The sequence below is a fragment of the Diaporthe batatas genome (genome assembly GCF_019321695.1).
Source record: "Diaporthe batatas strain CRI 302-4 chromosome Unknown Contig00003, whole genome shotgun sequence".
NCBI classification, from domain to species: Eukaryota; Fungi; Ascomycota; class Sordariomycetes; order Diaporthales; family Diaporthaceae; genus Diaporthe; species Diaporthe batatas.
In genome coordinates this window covers 5083850-5106253 of record NW_025408550.1, presented here as the reverse complement: position 1 = coordinate 5106253, position 22404 = coordinate 5083850, and the positions used below count along the sequence as shown (strand labels likewise).

At 37.2% G+C, this 22404-nt stretch overlaps 5 protein-coding genes across 5 annotated transcripts; 2 read left to right on the top strand and 3 right to left on the bottom strand.

The window, feature by feature from the left end:
- Positions 1-1606: 1606 nt before the first annotated feature.
- Positions 1607-2590, top strand: KVR01_003808 (uncharacterized protein; the record flags this gene model as incomplete). Its single annotated transcript, XM_044785775.1, has 1 exon — positions 1607-2590. The coding sequence occupies one exon, from the start codon at positions 1607-1609 to the stop codon at positions 2588-2590; it is 984 nt and encodes a 327-aa protein (XP_044648823.1).
- A 976-nt stretch (positions 2591-3566) lies between these two features.
- KVR01_002313 (uncharacterized protein) lies at positions 3567-4578 on the top strand (the record flags this gene model as incomplete). The annotated part of the gene is made up of 3 exons (XM_044791502.1): positions 3567-3798; positions 3975-4100; positions 4175-4578. The coding sequence occupies 3 exons, from the start codon at positions 3567-3569 to the stop codon at positions 4576-4578; spliced, it is 762 nt and encodes a 253-aa protein (XP_044647328.1).
- Positions 4579-4726: 148 nt separating this feature from the next.
- Positions 4727-5793, bottom strand: KVR01_002901 (uncharacterized protein; the record flags this gene model as incomplete). The annotated part of the gene is made up of 1 exon (XM_044794372.1): positions 4727-5793. The coding sequence occupies exon 1, from the start codon at positions 5660-5662 to the stop codon at positions 4727-4729; it is 936 nt and encodes a 311-aa protein (XP_044647916.1). The 5' UTR covers positions 5663-5793.
- A 736-nt stretch (positions 5794-6529) lies between these two features.
- Positions 6530-7501, bottom strand: KVR01_003386 (uncharacterized protein; the record flags this gene model as incomplete). Its single annotated transcript, XM_044782198.1, has 1 exon — positions 6530-7501. The coding sequence occupies one exon, from the start codon at positions 7499-7501 to the stop codon at positions 6530-6532; it is 972 nt and encodes a 323-aa protein (XP_044648401.1).
- Positions 7502-19880: 12379 nt separating this feature from the next.
- On the bottom strand, positions 19881-21832 carry KVR01_002322 (uncharacterized protein; the record flags this gene model as incomplete). Its single annotated transcript, XM_044789182.1, has 4 exons — positions 19881-20937; positions 21027-21329; positions 21400-21563; positions 21647-21832. The coding sequence occupies 4 exons, from the start codon at positions 21830-21832 to the stop codon at positions 19881-19883; spliced, it is 1710 nt and encodes a 569-aa protein (XP_044647337.1).
- Between the last annotated feature and the right edge of the window lie 572 nt (positions 21833-22404).

Genomic DNA, 22404 nt, shown 5'->3' with positions numbered 1-22404 from the left:
TGCACGGCTGGCACAGCCAACAACGGCGCGGACCTGGGTGTTTCAATCCTGTACACAGTACTCCGTACTAACTTCCAGGTTATAAGCGAAGGGCCCTGGGATCAGACACGAGACGGAGAGATGCCGTCGAGGGAGGGAGAAAAGAAAGAGAGAAAAAAAATCTAAACACTCTGTTCCGAAACGTGCCTGCTGGCTCGTGCGAGGCGTGTTGGTGCCGCGAAATTGATGCAGGAAAGAAGCTGTAAAGAACCTTCCAAAGCTTATCTCAAGGGTGATCGTCGCGGGTGCCGTGTGCCATCCATTGGTGCGGTACTACATACCTAGGTAGGTAGTTAGTATGTACTGCCAGCCTGTCAGCCTGTCAAGCCTGTGATGCACGCAAACTTGGACTACTGCAAGAAGCGTGCAGGGCGGCTCTGGTTGGCTGCCCTGAGAGTCCGAGCTGCCCTGGGAACAGCAACCCGGAAAAGGGCCGTCAGGTCCCGCCGAGAACCCTCCGCAAACCCTCCGCCTCCTTGCAGCGCTGCGGAGCCGCAGATGGGCTGGGTGATGTCACAAAACCGGGCCAGCTGCGAAATCTCTTCCGATCTGTTCGGGCAGGCTCCATATCAGTCCCAGATATCTTGCAGTGAGATCCATGATCGTCGCCCCGGTTTGGCTAACCGCCTCTCAACCCCTCTGTGCCTCGGACGGCTTGCCGCATAAGTACCCAGGACTTTTCGAGGACGTATCCCGTACGCCGCGTGTGGCTGCACGTCGGGTACCGAGTACCTCTCTGCCCTCCTTCCCTCCTTCCCTCCTTTCCTAATTCCCTACGGAATACCCCCCCCCCCATTCACTGCCCACTGCCTGCCGTCCTGGTCCCGCCGAGACTGCCGAGACTAGGTACGTACCTACTGCACCCCTGGGGGACCACACAGGGACCGAGAAGCTCCTGTTCTTGGTCCATCCTTGCGGCACGTTGAACCCTTTCACATGCTCGACGTACAAGTGACTCAAGCACAACCAACTGAAACCACCATTTCGTAAGGTTGACCCACGACAATATCCACTTGGAATCGCCGACCGCCCTGGAGACGGTGCGACGCCTGGCAAAAATTAGCAGAACTGCATAGTAACGGCAACAAATCAGCCGCCCGTGGCGACTGGCGACTCGTACAATGGGAATGACCTGGCACTGCCGTACGTACTGTGCGGTCGTGGCCCCTGCCGGCCCTCCTCCTGCGAGCTGGGACCTGAGAGCTGGGAGCTGGGAGCTGACTTTTCTGTTGGGCCACCGATGATGCAATCGCACCTCCAGCCAGGCCTTATCAATGCTCAGTTCTCGTTAGACTTCCGAAGGGTCCTTGGTCGCCAATGCTGCCCTGCCTGTTTGTGACCTGGACGTCAGTCACATCACATCCCGCCTACACGCCAGACCGACTTTTTGCTTTCTCGGATCGACCCTCTTCCAAGACTTGACAACTTATCAAGGTAAGCCTTCGCTGCCTCCTGCGCATCTGCATGTGACAGCGCATACATACATACATACTCACACTTTAGACAGCAACCTTTCCTATTCCGCCCCCCCCCCCCGGCAGGATATTGCAGAGCAAATCACAGCAAGATGGCACCACAATTCACCTTCACCCTGAACAACGGCGTCAAGGTCCCCGGCCTGGGCTTCGGCACATTCGCCAGCGAGGGTTCCGAGGGCGAGAGCTACAGGGCCACCAAGAAGGCCCTCGAGGTCGGCTATCGGCACCTGGACTGCGCCTGGTTCTATCAGAACGAGGCCGAGGTTGGCCAGGCCATCCGCGAGTTCCTGAACGAGAACCACGACGTCAAGCGTGAGGACATCTTTGTCTGCACAAAGGTCTGGAACCACCTGCACAAGCCTGAGGACCTCAGGTGGTCCTTCAACGACTCTCTCAAGAAGCTTGGCCTGGACTACGTCGACCTGTATCTCGTCCACTGGCCCATCGCCGCGGAGAAGACCGACGACTACCAACCAAAGCTCGGGCCTGACGGGAAGTACATCATCGACAAGGAGCTCACAGAGAACCCCGAGCCCACATGGCGCGCCATGGAGGAGCTGGCAGAGTCCGGTAAGGCCCGCGCCATCGGCGTCTCCAACTGGACTATCGACGGCCTCAAGAAGCTCTTGTCCTTCGCCAAGATCAAGCCCGCCGTCAACCAGATCGAGATCCACCCCTTCCTGCCCAACGAAGAGCTCGTCAAGTTCTGCCTCGAGAACAACATCCTGCCCGAGGCCTACTCCCCCCTGGGCTCCCAGGACCAGGTCCCCACCACTGGCGAGAAGGTGCGCACCAACAAGACCCTCAACGAGGTCGCTGAGCGTAGCAACCATACCCTGGCACAGGTCCTGCTGGCCTGGGGACTGAGGAGGGGCTACGTCGTGCTGCCCAAGAGCTCCACGCCCCACCGCATTGAGAGCAACTTCGAGGTGCCCGAACTGTCCGACGGAGACTTCGAGGCCGTCAACCAGGTGGCCAAGGGCCGCCACACCCGCTTTGTCAACATGAAGGACACCTTCGGCTACAACGTCTGGCCCGAGGAGTCTCCAGAGAAGGGCACCGCCGCCGCCTGAGAAGCCTTGAGGCTGATCAGATTGTACCACCGAGCCATGGCATGGCTTAGCCGCCTAAAAGGAGACTTGACGAGTAATTGGAGATACCCAAAGACTAGAGTGAGCGAGGTTTTGAAATTTACGACAGCAACTATACACAAGCACTGAATGAGAGACGATTAGCCCCGACCGTGATAGACCAATAAACCGTGGTTCGCCCTCGATGCTACCCCGTATATGCTTAGTCCAATGTCTGCCATCTGGCGCGCTGTCATCCCCGCACCCGTCCGACTATTGCAGATCTGTCAGCCATGTGAAACGCATACTCTTCGAGTTGTCCAACCCGGGATTCGCATCAAGACGGACCAGACAGACTGTAACGCAAACTGATGTTCCAAGCCGTCGGTCCCGGCGAGCAGTGCGGAAGCCACGCACTATTATGAAATGTGCCCGCTGCAAGGAAATGGCAGCGCTTGCCTACCGAAAAGGCCATTATTCAGAGATCTGAGCCTTCGTGGCTATGTGCAAAGCGGGTTTCGCTTCTATTGATCCCACGCCCGACACGCTGAGCCGTCGTTATAGCCTCTATCCGAACGCTACCCTGGGGTGGTTGTGTATTTGGTCAGACACGCAAAAGATTCCAACAGTCGGCCGCCTTGGAGTTGAGGCTAGCAACAGCACTACCGTTGATGGTGCGCTTTCCGCGATCATGCCCAGACCGAGTGTCAGCATTGAGGCCAAGGGGGTGGTTGCACTGGATTCAAGAAGTCATGTCTTTCCCATGAGGGGTAATGGACAGCATGATGGCGAGCATCTTTCCAGCACGAGGTCTCATTTCTTGTCTATCACCACCTGATTGTGACCGATCCTGACTCAGTAAATACAACCCTCCGCCGCATCGCCGCCGCAAACCCCCTTGCAAGCCAAACACGCAAGAGGATTTACCATTTGCACAGGCCTGCGAAGATCTTTCTCAGAGAGCGTTGAGCGTCTGTCGATGATGACGTCGAGCACGACCTTCGTCCTGGTCCCCGGCGCGTGGCACCCGGCTTCGGCGTTGGACCTCGTGGCGATCCCGCTCAAAGCCGCTGGGTACACCGTGAGAAGCGTGGACCTCCCGAGCTGTGGCGCCGCGCCACCGCTTGACGACTTCGGTCCGGACGTTCAGAAGCTCAGTCAGATAATTGCGGAGGAGGTCGACAGGGGCCAGGACGTGGTCGTGTTCATGCGTGAGCAGCTTCTAGATATAATCTTTTCCCCTCCAGGGATCAACATACTCCACCTCCAGCCTATAGGACAAAGACTTTACGGTCTGTAAATCTTGATACAGGCTATGACTACCTTTTGATATATTCCTATAAAGCTATTTCTTGGACTCCTCCATGGCTAATTCCTAATGATATAGACAGCTATGGCGGTGTCGTCGGGACGGAATCTTGCCGTGGCCTGGGGAAAAAGGACAGGGATGCCGCTGGGGAGAAAGGCGGCGTGACGAGGCTGATTTATTGTTGTGCCTTTCTGCTAGGCGAGGGTGGGCTACCCTGCCATTGGGCTTAGAGCTCACGGATTATCAAGTACTGACTAACGTTGGATTCGACCTCCCAGGTGTGTCCCTTTTTGATATGCTTGATAACAAGCCACTGCCATGGTTCATACTCTCAGACAACGAGACTCGCATAGATCCCGACACACCCGAGCAAATTTTCTACAACGACCTCAGCGCTGATGAGGCAAAGAAGTCTGTCGATACTCTGTCGCACCACAGCTATAGGTGTCTTTTTACAAAGCTCACGTACCCTGCATACAAAGACATCCCAACCACTTATCTTCTTTGTGAGAAAGACAACGCGATCCCTTTGGCTGCTCAGGAGAAAATGGTCAAGAACGCCAGGGCTCTGGGAGTACAAATCGACACGGTCACATTCGATGCATCACATTCGCCTTTCCTGAGTATGCCGAACAATGTGGTCGCAGCATGCAAAAGGGCTGCTAGCGTCACATCTTGGTGATTTATAAAGCCTTGTCAAGGATCACATAGTACTCATAGTTAGAAACCCTAGCTTAAATCAGTTGTCAGTGTTGAATCCACACCAGAGAAATATTAGTTAAAATATAATTATGTATCTTCAAGCCTCATACCTAGGAGGGAAGGAGACACTATACAATTACTTCTAGACCCTTACACGGCACTATAAGAAACTTATGAAACTGATCCACCCTTCGTGGTGGCGAATTTGTCCAGGAGTCTGTGAATTCTCCGTACGTCAATGTTTGCAGTTCCTCATCCCTTGGTCCCTGGGCCATGTAAGCAGCCTCTGAATACCACGAAGCCGGCGTCTTTGACACGGGGAGCTTGGCGAGCGTGGGCAGCTCGGCACAGTAACCGTTCTTCGCTAGTGAGTAGACACCATAGAACATATAGATGGCCATGACAGTCCGACGGATGCTCTCACCCAAAATCCAGGTGTGCCAGCTGCCCATACCGTGATGAACACTCGATTCATGGTGGCTGGCGCCACCGAGCACAGACATCGATCGCCTCAGCAGCTGCAGAGCCCACGTCGTAACAAGATCTCGCTGCTGCTCGACAATGAAGCGCTGCTCCAGTCCACCACCAAACATCCGTATCATCTGGTACAGCGTGAAGGCCTGCAGCCGCGCCAACTCGTCGATAAGAGTCAATCCGCTGGGTTTGCCGCTGATATTACTTGTACCAACGACCTCCTCGCCTGCATCCATTCTGATCAGTTCCAACACCTCGGCGTCCAGTGCACGGAAGAGGAGGTGCCTTTTATCCTCTTCTAGCGTGCAGAAGGCCGCAGAGTGGCCCAACGCCGCCCGGATGGCTCTTGGCATCTCATTAAAGTAGAGGATCTTGTGCAGGAAAAGAGTCTCGCCGCGAGTAGCAAGGTCGCGCGGGCAGCGCTTGAGCTCGCCGATGACCCAGCTCCAGCTGTCTGTGCTTCCTTCCACGCGCTGCACCTCGCCGAGGCACCCTAGGAAGCTTGGGATGTTTAACTTTGGCCATGCTGGCGGCATGTTCAATGATGCCGACAAAGTCGACGACCGAATCAAGTTCACTTGCAGACTCATAGACTTGTTTATTGATCTCAACGCCCTGGCAGCGTCACTGACCGGCAGTCCCCGAGCAAAAGTCGAACCAAATTGATCGCTACCATTGTGAATAGAAGACACGTCTGTCTGGGAGGCAGAGATTTCAGGTGCGTCCCGTGAGCCATCGGGCAGACTGGCAGAAGGTACTGGCGCATAAATATAATGGCAGCTCTTCTTGGTACGCCGACAGGTGCTGCACGTCGGGTACCCACGATCACATCTCCGTCGGCCCTTGAAGCCTTCTAATTGTCAGCCACCAGCCATGGAGCCTAAAAGATAACAGTGAGACTAACATGCGTCGCAAGACTTGCGTCGTAGAGACATACCTACCCTAGGTGGTGGTGATGTTGATGATGGCTCTCGATGTTCAAAACAAGTGTCGCTAGAGCTGGTGTTTCACGTACGGGAGGGCAAGCGAAAGCGGCAACCCCGGCACGTAAGCGGTAGTAGATTAGGACCAGACTACGGGGTATGTCAGAGCAAGGGCGCAAGACGTACAAGAAGGGTTCTGTGCTGACGGTAATGGATGACAATTCAGCTGCTGACTAATAACCAAGACTTTGAAGCCATCACTGCGAGTGTGCACAGGTACCGGTACCGGGCAAGGTTGATCCGTCGTGAAGTGATACTCCTTGGTACCTAGGTACTAGTGGCAGGTTTCGGTCCTTCCGTTCTCTTCAATGTCCTTTCTTCTGATACCCTACGTGCTTCCATATGTGCTAGAGATTGGTGGCGTTGACTTGTATGTGAGTGCGGGCGACAACTTTGAAGTACTCAGACACCACGAATATACTGGTATACTGCTATGATCCTCCGAGTTGTCAACTAGAACTGGTGCTATTTCAATCAGAGGCATCCAGTCTTGCTTTTTACAAATGCCTGCGCCGTCCCAATCAGGCCTTTCACCCCGAGATCCTCCTTAGACAGGACGTCCTCATCAACGCTGGTGAAGCCCTTGCCGTCCATGACCTCCATGTAGGAATGCGACACGTCCATCAGCTCTCCCCAGGCAGGCCAGAGCTTCTCGTAGTCCGCCTTGGTGATCTGCACGCTTCGCACATTAATACCTTGTGCAGCGCCGTAGACTCGCGCGATCTCCGAGAGCGCCAGCTGTTCGTCCATGCCCGCCACAACTTTGGCTGGGAGGGTCAGGTCTGGGCGGTCGAGGATGGTTCGCACGAAAAGGCCCGGGTTCACCTTCTCATCACCGAGAACCGGGATCTTTACTGATGTCGATACGCTCAGCAGCTGGACGTACAGCCTGTCGTCGCCGGCTGTGTGAACTTCGCTCGGCCTGTACCATGGGTAATCCATGTTGCTCGCGTACCAACCAAGCCAGAGGAAAGTGGTCTTGCGCAGCAGTTGTGGGTGTTGAGCTTTGATATGGTCGTCAACACGGTTCTTGCTTTCGTAATAGGGGACCACGACTTTCCCGCCCGTGTTCTTGCGGGAATTGGGAAGGGTGGACCACACGTAGTGCTCCAGAGACTCGGTCGCAGCCGCTGCGTCTGCAATATTCCTGCCAAGACGGGTCTCCATCTCCATCGACTTCTCAATTCCGAGTGTTGGGAGTGCCTCGAAGAAGTTGGTCGCAGCAAAGACAGCTTGGCTGCCAGCAAAGGCCTCCCGGAGGGACCCGACGTCATTGATGTCAGCCCCAACCACCTCAACGCCGCGAGCTGCAAGCTCCTTCGCAGCATGACTCTCAGTGTTGCGTGTGACTGCTCTCAGCGAGTATTCTGGGCTGTCTACAAGCGCCCTGATGACCGAGCCTCCTTGAATGCCGGTGGCACCGATGACGGTAACGATCTTGGACATTTTTAGTTGGAAGTTGGGTGAATGATTCGGTTCCTCTGAAATGAAAAATCGCGTACTGAACATTTACTGTAGATCAACGATAGGAAGGAGTATTAGTTCTGGTGATGGCTCAACTGCTCCAGGGCTGTCATCAATTCTTCCCAAGCTTTGTTCCGTCTGATGTCGAATGGGTAGACAATATTTATATCATTGCATTATACTGATACCTCGGCCTCTACTTGTTTTTGAAATGATTTCAAAGCCTTCATTTGTTTTTCTGATGCCGCATTTGATTACATAATAAATAGGAGTCCAGGGCAAGATATGATTTGTTTGGGATGTGGTGTGGTGCGGTGTTGGCTTAGCAAGCCTGATCCAGTCCGGGCGACTCGGATGGTCGGGTGCGGTCAAAAGTGGGTCCCCACTGTCCAATGGATGTCAGCACCACAGCTGGTATAGGTCTAACTTGGAGTGTATATCGCTCAGTGTATTCCAATGTTTTCATACAAAGACTACCACAACATATTACTGACAACGGGGCCTCTTTGATCTTCCTACCATCAAAGGGCTTGAAGCCTTGATTAGAGAACTTCATGCATGGTGCTCACTGTTTACATACCAACCTAGGTACTAACATATGTATGTAGCTACTTAAGTATGTAAGCTTAAGTACCTAGTGCTTTACTAGGAACCTGTGAGAAACCAAAAATGCTAGTAGTGCACAGTGTAGAGAGTTTATAAGAATTCTTACACACCCCCATACTCTAGGCACTATATTAAGTTTTTCTAGGCATATTATATGAGATATTTCGACTGCTCTAGGGATCGAACTTGCTACCTTAACTAATTGTGGGTATAGTGGAGTAAGAAACCCTGACTAAGCAGGTAAAGAACTGTGGATCCGTAGTTAGTTACGTAAGCAGGCCCTACAGGCAGTTAAAACCACGCTTTTATAGGCGCCCTTTAATAGCTAATTCTTCTAATTAATAACCTAACTACCTATACTTTTAAATATTAGATTCCTTATAAATTCTAATATTCTAATATATAGGTATAAAGTAAGATATATAAAAATAATTATTTTTATTAAAAAAACTTTATTTTATCTTTATATTTAATAAAAATAATTATAATTAATTTTAATACTATTAAATATACCTTTAAATAACTATTAACTAATTATTATTTAACTTAAAATAAATATTTATATTTTAATTATATAAAGTTAAATTACTTTTAATAATAATAATAATTATAAAAAAAACTTTACTTATTAAATTAAATAATAATAATATTTATTTATTAATAATTATTATTTATAAATAAATATTCTTTAAATTAATTAAAAGTTTTAATAATAAATATTATACTTTTCTTTTATATTATTATTATTAATATAATTAACTTATAATTAAGTTAAAAATATATTAATAAGTATTAATTTTACTATTTTATATTAATTTTTTACTTTTAATTAATTTTTTCTATTTAATACTTTATAATATTTAGTAAAATTAATTTATTAAAAGATTTTCTTTTAAAAATATTTATTAATTATAAACTTTTATTAATAAATTTATAATTAAAAATACTTTAAAAATTTATTAATTAATATATTAAACTTATAAACTCTTTTAATACTTTAAATATTTATTTTTATAACTTAATAAAAACTATAAATAATAATTTAAAAAATTAAATAAAAATATAATATTAAACTTAAAACTATTAAAGTAACCTATATTATTTAAAATAATTATATTAATTAAAAGTTTAATTTAATTATTATATACTTTAATAAAGTATAGTTTTTATTATATTAAATAAAATAAATAAAACTATTATTTTAATAAACTTATACCTTTTAATAATAAACTTTTAATAACTTTAAACCCTTAAAATTAATATAAAAATAATATAATTAACCTTTAATATTAATTATATAACTTTTATAAAACTTATAATATTAATAAAGATTTATTTATAAAAGTCTTTCCTATAATAATTTTATTTAATAAATTTAACTTTTTTAAAGTTTTTAATATAAAAAAGTTTTCTTTTAAAGAACTTTTAACTTAATATTATAAATATTTCTATTTTTAATAAGTTTAAAAGAATATAAGTTTAATTTTATATTTTTATAATCTTTTATAAATTATAATTAAATAAAGTTTTATAAAACTATTAAATAACTTTAATAGTTTTACTAAATAAATACTTATTAATAAATTAAGTTAATTTATTTTTATAAAAATAATTATATAAATTTTAAATTAATATAATACTTTTACTTTTAAATTATACTTTTTAATCTTTTATTTTATAAGGATAAATTATATATTAACTTTATTTAATACCTTTAAAATACTTTTTAAACTTTTATTTTTATAATAATAATTTATAATAATTTATATTATTTTATTTAAGAAGATTTTTATTAATTAATTAAGTATTTATATTAAAATTATTAATAAATTATTTTAATTAATAATTATAATAGTTATAAAGAAACTTATTAAATATATTAAAATTTATATTAATAAAGTAATTAAATAAAAGATTTTTATTATTTTTAAAATAATAATCTAATTTTATAATATAACTACTCTTTTTATTATATAAAGGTTAGTTAAAGTATTATTAAAAGTTAAAATTATATAATTTAAATTAATTAATATTATATTAATATAATTAATAATCTTTAACTTATAAATTAATAAATAAATTATTTATTTTACCTTTAAAAACTTAACTTATAATATATAAATAATAGATATTAATTTTATATTATTATAATTTTAAAAAAATAATATTTATTTTAATTATAATAAATAAAACTATTAAATAAAAATTATAAAGTTAAACTTATTTTTTAAAAATATTTATAATTTATTAATTAATTAAAATATTACCTTTAAAAAAGTCTTTTATAATAATAAATAACTTAATTTATTTAATTAATTATATAATATAATTATAAATTAATATAATAAAATAATTAATTAAAATTACCTTAAAATAAATTTTTAAAAGGAATATTTAAGTTTACTTTATTAAAAATAACTTTAAATAAAGAGGAATATTATAACTTTATTTTTATATAGAAGATAATAATAAAGTTAAAGATTTTTAAAGGAATCTTTAATAATATTTATTTAAAGAATTAAGGCTATTAAAGTACTTTTATATAAAAATAAATATTAATAATCTTTTATTTTTATTATAATAAACTACTTTATAAAGGTATAAAAATACTTTATAACTTTTTTATATTTAATTTATTAATAATTATAACTTTTATACTTTTTAATTATAACTTTTAAGTTTATTATTACTTTAAATTTTTAATAATAAAATTTAAATTATATTTTATAAACTTTATATAAATAAATAGTATTAATAATATTAGCTTTTAATTATAAAAATATTTTTATTATTATAAAATTTATTATAATTAATAAATTTTAAAGGATTTTATAATTTTCTATAAAATAATTTTTAATAATATATTTTTAAGTAAATTTATTTTTAAAAGAATAATTTTTATTAATAAATAATATATTATATATAAAATAAAATCTTTTATTTATTTACTCTTTTAATTAATTTAAATTAATATTTTAGAATATATAAGTTAAAACTTTTAATTATAAAAATTATATTTTAAATATTAAAACCCTCCTTTTATTTTTAAAGTAATATTTAAATACTTTTATAAATAACCTTTAAATTATTACTTATATTAAAAGTATACCTTAAAGTTCTTTAATTTATTTAATAAAAATAATATTATATAAATATTTTATTAAAAATTATTTATTATATTAATATAAATAATTATAAACTTTTTTACCTTTTTTTTTAAATAATTTAATTTTTTATAAAAATAAACTATATATAATTTTATTAAAGTTTATAAAAGTATATTTATTTATAAAAGTAAAAGTCTTTAATTTTTATTCTTTTACTTTATATTTAAAAAGTTTATAATTATATATAAAAAAGAAATTTAATTTAAATAAACTATTTAATATTTTTATTATAATTATTATTAATTAAATAATTATATTAAAAAGTATGTAGGAATAATAAGCTGCAATAAATTAGCTACTGCAAGGCTAGTGGGCCCGTGCGTACGCACGGACCACTCTTAGTTAGTAGGTCTAGCCAACCTAACTAGGCGCTTCGCCACCTAGCCAGGCAAACCTCTAATTAAAATACACACCACTTTAACTACTTCTTATATATAAACTAAACTAACTAACACTAATTAGTTACTAACTAGCTTCTAACAATAAAGTATAATATACTTAAAGCTATTATTAAAGCTATTTATAAATACTTATAAGTGCTATAATTTAAAGAAAATAAAGTTATTTATAGATACTTATAAGCGCAATTAACTGCTAAATAGGACCCCTTTACTAAATAAGTCTTATAACTTTCTTATAATAAAACCCTTTTTCTTATAATAGCTTATAAGAAGTATTAAACTACAAATAGCTATAACAGCCTTTTCTACCTATTAGACAATTTTTTTTATAACTAATAATTTAAGCCTACCTATTAACTTGCTAGGCATCCTTATTAACCTTTTAACTACTTTCTTTAAAAAACCCTTAAACATAAATAATAGTTTTATAAATTAAGCAACTAACTATATAAATAAGGTAGCAATACATTTACCATATAAAAACTATACTTAATAACCCAACTAATCCAATTAAAGCAATTAACTAAATAAATTATAATTAAGCCCCCTATTTAAATAACCATATAAATAGTAATTTATATTTAAAGCAAGCCCTACTTTTTAATAGCTACTAATTAGCTACTAGCTAAATAATTTAATTAATTATATAAATAAAAAAAAAGAAAAAAACTATTAAAAAAATTAATTAACTAACCGCTAAAAGAATTAACTAAACTAACTAATAGTTATAAATTAACTAATAATTAGTTATAATTAGTAAACAACTAATAATAACTTAATAAATAATTAATTAATTAGTAATTTAGACTTAATTTTACCTATTAAAGCAATTTAAATTTAAGTAATTTAAATAATTTATAAAATATTAATTTAAAGTGCTTTTAAACTACTTAAATTAACTAAATTATAATTATACATTTAATAGTAATTCTAAGCAATTTAGTAATTTAATTAAAAACTACTTTATTAGTAAATAAAGCTTTTTAATTAGCTAAAAAGAAGATTTTAAAAGACTAAAAAGGTATTAATATAAGAATAATAGGCTGTAATAAATTAATTATTGCAAGCAGGATTAATAGGTCCATACCTATATATAAACTACTAAGCTTAGTTAGTAGGTTTAGCCAACCTAACTAAGCGCTTCACCGCCCAGCTAAGCAGACCTCTAACTAAAATACACACCATTTTAACTACTTCTTACATATAAGCTAAGCTAACCAATAAAGTATATATATTTTATATTTAATATTATAAATTAAATTTAATATATAATAGGTTATAAATAATATATTTTTATAAACTTAAAAAATAACTTTTAATATATTTAATTAAATTTTAAAATAATAGAAAAAACTATTTTTATTATATTATTTAGCTTATATAAATAGTTAATAATATTATTTAGTTTTTATAATATTTTAATTATATTTTAAAAGTTTATTAAAAAAAATTTTTATAAACTTTATAAATTTATATATAATTTAATAAATAATATTACTATTTAAATAAATATTATAAAATAACTTTATAAATATATATTAATTATATTTACTTAATTAATAATTTATAATTTTATTTTAAATATATTTAAAACTAACTTATTTATTAAATAAAAGTTTTTTAACTTTTATTTTAAAAATAATATTATTATTAATTTAATAAAATTATTATTATTTATAATTATTTTATATTAATAATTATAATTAAAATTTATAATTTTATTAATATTATTAAATATTTTTATAACTTAATAAATAACTATTTTAAATAAATTAATATCTTTATAAACTATATTAATAACTTTAAAAATTAAATTATTATATTTTTAAAAATATAAAAGTAATAATATAAAATTAAAAATATTATTATTAACCTTTTAATTATAAAAATTTTTAATTAATAGCTACTTTTATAATTAAATTTAATATAAATAAATATTATATTAATATTATTTTTTTATTATTTTATTTTTATAATTAAAATTTTATTTTATATTTAGTTTTATACTTTTTAAAAAAAAGTTAATATCTACTTATTTAATAATTATATTTACTTATTTAGTTTTTTTTAACTATTTATTTAATATAAGAATTTATATATAAAGTCTATATAAAACTATATACTTAATTAGGATTTTCTAAATTTTTAATACTTTTAGTATAAGCCCTTTTTAGCACACCTTCTAGCACACCTTCTAGTACACCTTCTAGCATACCTTCTAGCCTGCACACATTTAGATACTAACTAAGTGTTTAAATGCTAACTAAACACTAAAAGGTTAAAAGTCTAAAGTATTAGAGAATTAGAAGGGGTATTAAAAGGCTAGAAAGAATGTAGTCTTTACTTTCACCTTCTTAACTTTTAACCTTTTAGTGTTTAATTAGTATTTAAATACTTAGTTAATACCTAAATGTATATAAACTAAATAGCGAAGGCGAAGGTAAAGGTAAAGGTGAAGGTGAAGGCGAAGAGGCGCTAAAAAGGGTGCTAGAAAGTGTGCTAAAAGGTATGCTAGAAGGGGTACTAAAAGGGGTGTTAAAAGGGGTTTATATTAAAAGTATTAAAAATTAAAAAAGAAAATTATACTATAAAGTCTCTTAATATTAACTTAAAAGATACTTATAAATATAAGGGAGTTACTTAAAAAAATTAATACTAAATAAGTGGTTAATAGGAATTAAATAAGTAAATATAATTATTAGGTGAGTGGATATTAGCTTTTTAAAAAAGTTTATTAATATATAAATATAATACTTTATTTAAAAATAAAAATTATTTAAGATTTTATTAACTTTATAATATTAATTTTATTAAATTTAAAGTATTAAAATTATAATTTTAATAAATTATAAATTTTAAAGATTATTAATATTAAAATAAATTAACTTTTAAATTATATACTTTTAAATATTATAAAATATTATAGAATTTATATTATATATTATATTAAAAATTAATATTTTTATAAATTATTTATTTTATTTATTAAAAATATAATCTTTAAAATATTATTTTTATTTTTAAATAAAAGAGGAAAGGATTTATTAAAATAGATTTATAAATTATATTAACTTAATAAAATAGATTTATAAATAGTTTATAAATATTTTTATAAAGAAATTAATTTTTTAAAGCTATTTAATTTAAATAAATAAAAAGTACTTTATTCTTTTAAATAACTATTTATATAAAATTTAGTTTTATTAATACTTTTAAAAATCTTTTATAAAGTAGGAGCTATCTTTTAATAATTTTTTTATAGTTTTTAAATTTAATAATTTATTAATAGTTATTAAAAACTTTATTTTAATTATAATTATACTATAATTAAAAATACTTTTATAAAATATTTAAAAAGTATTAATATTTAAAAATTACTTTTATAATATAATAAATAATTATAAAATATAAAGAATATTAATTAATAAAGTTTTTATTTAATACTTTTAATTTTAATTTAATTATATTATTAATACTTTTAATTTATTAAATAATTAACTTTATATTTATAAATAAAATTTTTATTTTTATAATAATTAAATATATTATTAATTAAGTTAAAGTTAAAGTTATATTTAATATAATTTATAAAACTATACTTATATTAATAAAAGGATTATTAATATTTTTAGAACTTTAAAAAGTAAATTTTAAATAATATAAATTATTTTATAAGTAAAATTATTATAAGTTAATATTATTATTATAATTTTTATTTATATTTAATTATATTTAATAAATTAAAAAAATAATAAAATTAAAAATAAATAATAACTTAAAGAAAGTAATTCTTTATAAATAGTTAATTAATTTTAATTATAATATTTAAACTTTAATTTAATAAGTAATTATATTATATAATTATATATTAAAGTTTTATAATTATAACCCTTACTTTCTTTTTTAAAATAATACCTTCTTTAACTTTTAAATTATATATTATATATATATAAAAACTTATAAAATAAAAGAAAAAGCTTTTATAAAATAATTAATAATTAATTATAAGATATTAATTATAAAGAATTATATAATTAAACTTAAAGTATTAAAAGATTAAATTTATTTTTTTAAAAAATAAAGTTTTTTTATATCTTTACTTTAAGTAATTAAATATTATAAGTATATTAATAAATATATAAATATAAACCTTTTATAATAGTTTATAAATAATTATTATTTATTATATTTATAATATTTATACTTTTAAAGCTTTAATAATTTTTTAAAATAAATATAATAATATAAACTTTTTTAATATATATTAATAATAAATATTTTATAAAAGTTTATAATATATTAATAAAATAATACTTAAAAGAAATAAAAGGTAAATTATTAAATTAATATAATTAAAAGTTAATTAAGTAATTACTTTAATTAATAGGTTTTATTAATTATTACTATTTATCTATTAATATTTTATTAATTATATAAAATTTTTAAATTTAAATAATTTAATTAAATTTAATAGTTAAGCCTTAAATTAAAATAAAAGTAATTTAAAAAATAAAAAAATTATTTAAATTAAAACTTAAACTTAAAACTTTTATTATAATAAAGTTAAACTTTTAATTTAAATTTAAAGTTTTTCTTTTTTATTTTAATAACTTTTAAATTAGTTTAAATTAAAATTTAAACTTTAAAGTATATTATTATTATATTATTTTAATTTAATTAATAAAAATAAATTTAATAGATTAAAAGGAAGGAATAAAATTTTAAAAGTATTTTAGTTAATATTATTAAAGGATATAATTTATATAAGTAAATTAAAGATAATCTATTTAAGAAAGAAGATAATATAAATTTATAATTAGTTATATAAATAGACTTTATAGGTAGTTAAAACCATACTTTTATAAATACTTTTTAATAGTTAATTTTTTTAATTAATAACTTAACTATTTATATTTTTAGATATTAGATTTCTTATGAATTCTAGTGTTCTAATATGTGGGTATGGGGTAAGATATATAGAACCTCTAGTATTAATTAATTAAGGTGCTCATTCTGCTATTTAAGCTAGCCGGGCTTATAACCTGTGAGAAACTAAAAATGCTAGTAGTGCATAGTGTAGAGAGTTTATAAGAATTCTTATAGAACCGATGCAGAAGTACTTAAGTGCTTAGGCACCTAATTATTTCTATCAACACAACCTACTATAGGATAGCCTGCTTTGATAAGACGGCCTCATATAGGTCTATTAGACAGCCTCCTATAGGATAACCTCCTATAGGACAACTGAACAGCCTCCTATGGGATAGCCTCCTATAGGATAGCCTCCTACAGGATAGCCCACTATATGATAGTATGCTATGGGACAACCTCATATAGGACTGTTGAATAGCCTCCTATGAAACCACCTCCTATGGGACAGCCTTCTATGAGGTAATACCTGATGCAATCGGCCATCCTCATGGGAACATGTTTGTGGATCAAGAACCTACAGAACAGCCTTCTCAAGTGGGTGGTTTCGTTTCTAATCCCCCTCTCAAGAAACGTTGTTGATCGGTGATAGTACGGCGTGGTGCCGGCTTTGAATATTGAGGGCCCACGGCGCTGCTGTTGGGTCGAACGTAGTATCTGGAGGTGTTTGCCAACATGTGGTGCCAACGTCTTTGAAGCTTCCCGCCCGCCAGAGAGCAAGCAAATATTTGACTATATGCCGAACCAAGCAGATGTTCGACTCTATCCAGGCCAATTTACAAAATGCTTTGGCAATTGGTTGCAGGACACTAGGCTGTTCAACAAGAGATAGCCACCCTGCACTGTTGAAATTTGTGTTGTGCCCATGGCAATAGCATCAATATCAAGAACCACGGAGAGCATAGGACAAGGGCTAACAGAGTTGTATTGTGGTCAGTCAGTAAATACTAAGTACCTAGGTAGCTGACAGGGGGTACTGACCTTGGGATCTCAGCAATCCAAGATCTGTAGTCTGGACAAACCCTAGTGATACTACCCATTGTGCTAGTTATACATTATTAATAATTATAATTTTATTTTAATCCCTATATATACATATTATTTCGTGACATTTGTTCAGCTTTGGTGTGTGACCCCATGTAAAGGTCAGTTACTATGACAAAGAGATCGAACTTTGTGAGTGCTCCAATATGACCACAGCTGGGTAGCTGAATATGATGTGGCCATTGTCCTCGGCCCAGCCCCCTATTACCTAATTGCCTGTTGGTGCCTTGCCCCCCCCCCCCCCCGCCCAGAGAAAAGAGAAAAAAAACTTGGAAGATCAGGTTGCTTGCGTTCTACTTGCAACATCACATACTGTCGTCGACTTCGCATCTATGTTTCTCGCGCTCCTTCACCGAGCCATCGTTGCACACTTGTCGACTCCTTTCCCTTCCCATTGCCAGGATGGTCCTCAAATATCTAGATGCTGAGCATTTCGAGCCCCTCAAGCAATGCCTAGTGAATATCATTTCCACTCAGGTGGCCGAGTTGGTATTCGCCCAGATTGTCGATGGGATGCCCCTTGCAAGCACGTACGCAGAGGATCACTGGTTCCGTGATGGTCTTCCGGTAATTGAACATAGAGAGCTATGTCTTGGAGTCCTTGAGAAAACTCAGCATTTTCGCTCGGAGTCCGACATCCATTCTCTGGACTTTCAGCCTAAGGTAAAATCGCCTTGCCAATTGAAACCAGTGCACTTCTTTTGACTCACTATCGATGTCAAGCTGCTTCAAGCATATCAAAGTACCGTACCAGGCTCTCAGGCCTGGAAACTTCGGCTACTAGAGCTATGCGTAATCGCATGTCACGACATTTCAGTATATCTCTATGAGCTCGACGACGGTATTCACAAACACGCGGAGTGGGCTCACTGGCGTGATGAAAAACTTGCAAGCTTGCCCGAGAACACACCCGTACAAGAACGCAATAAATGTGGGCCGCCTACGCCATTCTATGCAAATTGGTATCTGAAATCGGAGAGGTTTTATAAAGGCCTGGCGGACGTTGTGGGGTACTGGGCCGAGTTGTGGATCTTTGGTGGTGTCGTCCTCTTCGATCGCGGGGAGACTGAGGAACAGGTAAGCAATAACAGTTGGAAACCCCAGCTTGGTCTGCCAACCGGTTATAAGCATCATACCTACGCCCCTGGGACGTCGGGGTGGGTGCATCCATTTTTCCTCTGGCTGACTATAGCAATACTGGCACTCAGACCTTCTGCAAGGAAGGGAACAGATGAAGGGACGAGCCTAGACGCTCGAAAGGTCGAACATTTGTTTGTTGTTTGCAGTGTGAACGAACACTAATCACGGGAGCGTTACTAGTGCAATGGCATCTACATTCACAAGACAGCACCCGTCCAAGACGCTCACGCCGCCAACGGAGAAGCAGTTCCACGACCTCATCGCATTCCTGATATCACCAAGTCCAGATCCTACGACAGAGTGCCCACTACCGATCAAAGTCAACCTTGAGAATAAATGGCGGTGGGACGCTTACAATGGCATGACCGAATACCATATTTTCAAGTTCCGCCAAGACATTCCTGAAAGACGACCGAGAATTCATTGCAGTGTAAGTACCTCTTTCTGTTTTACAACTCGCCCCATACAAGCTTAAGGCGGCTGTCGGAACCTTAATTGCACATGTGCACATATTTTCCATATAGTTTCAACGACCCAACCAACAGACTTTTTGGAAGAAAGGCCACCCTGGTTGTACAAAAACTAACTCATTGAACATAAACACAGATGCGTGCCATGGATTAGCCGGGGAAAAAAACCAATACGAAGCTCTCAGGGAAGAGTATCGCAAGAAAGAGGCCGGAGAGCCTTCGGACGTAGAAGGCGCGAGGAAACGGCTTGCTCAAGTCATCACACCTACGTCGCTCTACTGGAATAATTTCTCGGAGAGTGAGATGTGGGAGATCCAGCCCGATGAGAGGAAGCGTGGGCGGCCACCGTATTTCTTCGACCCTTGAAGGTGGAATCTCCCTACTATAGAGGCTGTGGAGGGTACAAACTTTGCAACATAATGACGGTGTTATTCACTTCAAGGCTGTTTGTTATGCTGCCGGCTGGACTAAGAAACTTCTTGAGATGAGTGTGAATTTGCTTAATTCTTTGTAATTATTCTAAACCTTTCATCCATATAAATGCACTTTTGATATTTACATTTGCTTAAACACAACCCAGCAATGGCTCAGGCCAGCCTCGACCTTAATTGCTCGATGTCATAGGACCCCTGGCACCGAGGTCATACTTCGTATCCTTCAGTGCCGCAGCAGGTCCACGGCTGAGGTCTATCTGGTCGAGTGGCGTCAGACCCGAAGGGTTCCCAACCTTTGCGCTGTAGAGGCGGAAGCCAAGCCAGGCGACGGCGAAGACAGGGATGGTGATGTAACTGGCAAAGAAGTCTGCCACGCTGAAACCTCCGAGGAAGGAGGCAAAGCCATTAAAAAAGATGATAAGGACGAAGAAGAAGATACAGATGTACGCCATGTAAGGCTGAGCCCATCCTCGGAGAGAGAGATTGCGGCGGTCGATACCCTGGGCATCGAGGGCACCCTTGAAGCGCACGTAGCAGCAGCAGATGCAGGTCCAGGCAATGAGCGACGACAGGGCGGACAGATTCGATAGCCAGGTGAAGGCTTGGCTCGAGCCGTTGGAGACGGATAGAAACGCCAAGAGACCGAAGCAAAAGGCGACTATGACACCGACATACGGGGTGCCGACGCGGCTAGTCTTGAGGAAGACGGAAGGCATCGAGCGCTGACGAGCCAACGCCATCAACGTGCGGGAAAGACCGTAAGCGTTCTCATTCCCGCTGCTGAGGGCACTCGTCATCACAATAGCGTTGATAACGCTAGGCATTACCTTGACCCCGGTTTGCTGGCAGATGACGACGAACGGCGAGCTTGCTGCGGTGTGTCCGCCCGAGCTGACAGCGCTGAGGAGCTCGGGGGAGTTCTGGGAGACGTTGAGGCCAATGATGATGACCGCGGTGACATACAGACCGACAATGCGGTAGAAGACGGTCTTGGTTGCTGACTTCATTGTCTTCCGTGGGTTGTGTGCCTCTCCAGCAATGACTCCGATGGACTCGACGCCACCATAGGCAAAGGCTGCCTGAGTGAGCACTTTCCAGAAGCCGAGGAACCGTGCGGTGTTCACGGGAGTTATGCCGCCGAAGTCGTCGTTCCAGGGCTCTTCCCGCCAGTACTTCCCACCGGTGTAGACTCCATTGATGCCCCCTGTATTGGCCACAATGCCAAAGCTAGAGTAAAGTTAGTCCTGTGAATACTGAGGTGCTGGATTCTGAAAGACGAGAAACATTGACGAGAAGATGAGGGTGCTGATGCTTACATGATCAGGGCGACCAGGAGAGCGATCTTCAGGCAGGCGAAGAAGAACTCGACCTCACCATACCACTTGACACCGAGGAAGTTGGTGGCAACACAGACTACCAGGAAGATGGCGATGTATATGCCCAAGTGTGATGAAGATTCATCCCAAAACCCAATCATAAGACCAATCGCAGTGATCTCTGTTGGGACAGTGAAGCCCGTGAGAAGGATATAATTGCATCCCATTGCAAATCCCATCTCAGGCGAAAGGTATTTGTTGCCCATTTCGATAAATCCACCAATGTTGGGGGCGAAGACGGTCCTGTCAAGAAAGGTTGTCAGTAACTACATGCAGGTTTGTCCCGAGTCTCATTTAAAGCTGAGCCACTTACATCTCACCCAGGCAGTACATCATCATGCCGACTAAACATCCGACAATTGTATAACCCAGGAAGAAGCCGACCGGACCGCCATTGGCCAGCGCTGAGCCGGAGCCAAGAAACAGACCAGTCCCTATTGTACCGGCGAGTGCAATCATGGAAACATGGCGAGCTTTCTGCACAAAAGAGTCAGTGGTCCAATTCGAACAGTGATATGTGAGGCTCTCAATCAATCGAAGACAAAGGAGGGTTGACGAACCAGGTCACGTTTTGTGCCGAACTCTCCAACGTGTGTGTCTTCAGGCTGAGCCAATGCATTTGGGTCCTCGTAAATGCGTGCAACGCGCGTGGAAGCGACCGGTTCGAGGACATTGACGACTTCCTTCTCCTTCTTGTCATTTCCCGACGAGTCCGAGTCGGTCTCGCTCCTACTGATACCGTACATGGTGGCTGGCTTTTGTGGGCGGCTGAAGAACTAAGCCTTGTCCCAAAATTCTGCGAAAAAGAGAGATGAAAAAAAAGGAAAGGGGTGAGGATTGGGACAACGAGAACACGAGCGTCTCACAAAACCAGCGTGGTCAATGCTGCTATATACCACTGCACCTGTTAACAAGCATGCGGATGCTTTCGTATCGGCCTTCCTGGGTCAGTAGACACGGCCTATCTAGGATCCGCCCTCGTCGGGTCCCAACCCATGGGAGGAATCAAGAACCGGGAGGGTCCATGTTTGTCAAACTCTTTACTTCAGGGTAGGTCTGCCGAATGGGGTCAGGGCCCACTGACCGTTGCACGGTATCTCGGGCTGGGATTTGCCACGAGTCTATAACTCAGTACATAGTATTGTGCCAGTGCAAGGCGTTGGCTTGGCAGCGGGTCGTCCTGAATTGGGCTCCTTGAAGTCTGGGGGAATGTCCTTATCTGCCATAGATCTCGCCGCAGTAATGCCGGTTCTCGGGTAATTCTGGGGCTACAGTCTTGAATCGTGGAGATACCAATTGCATCCATTGTCTGTACGTA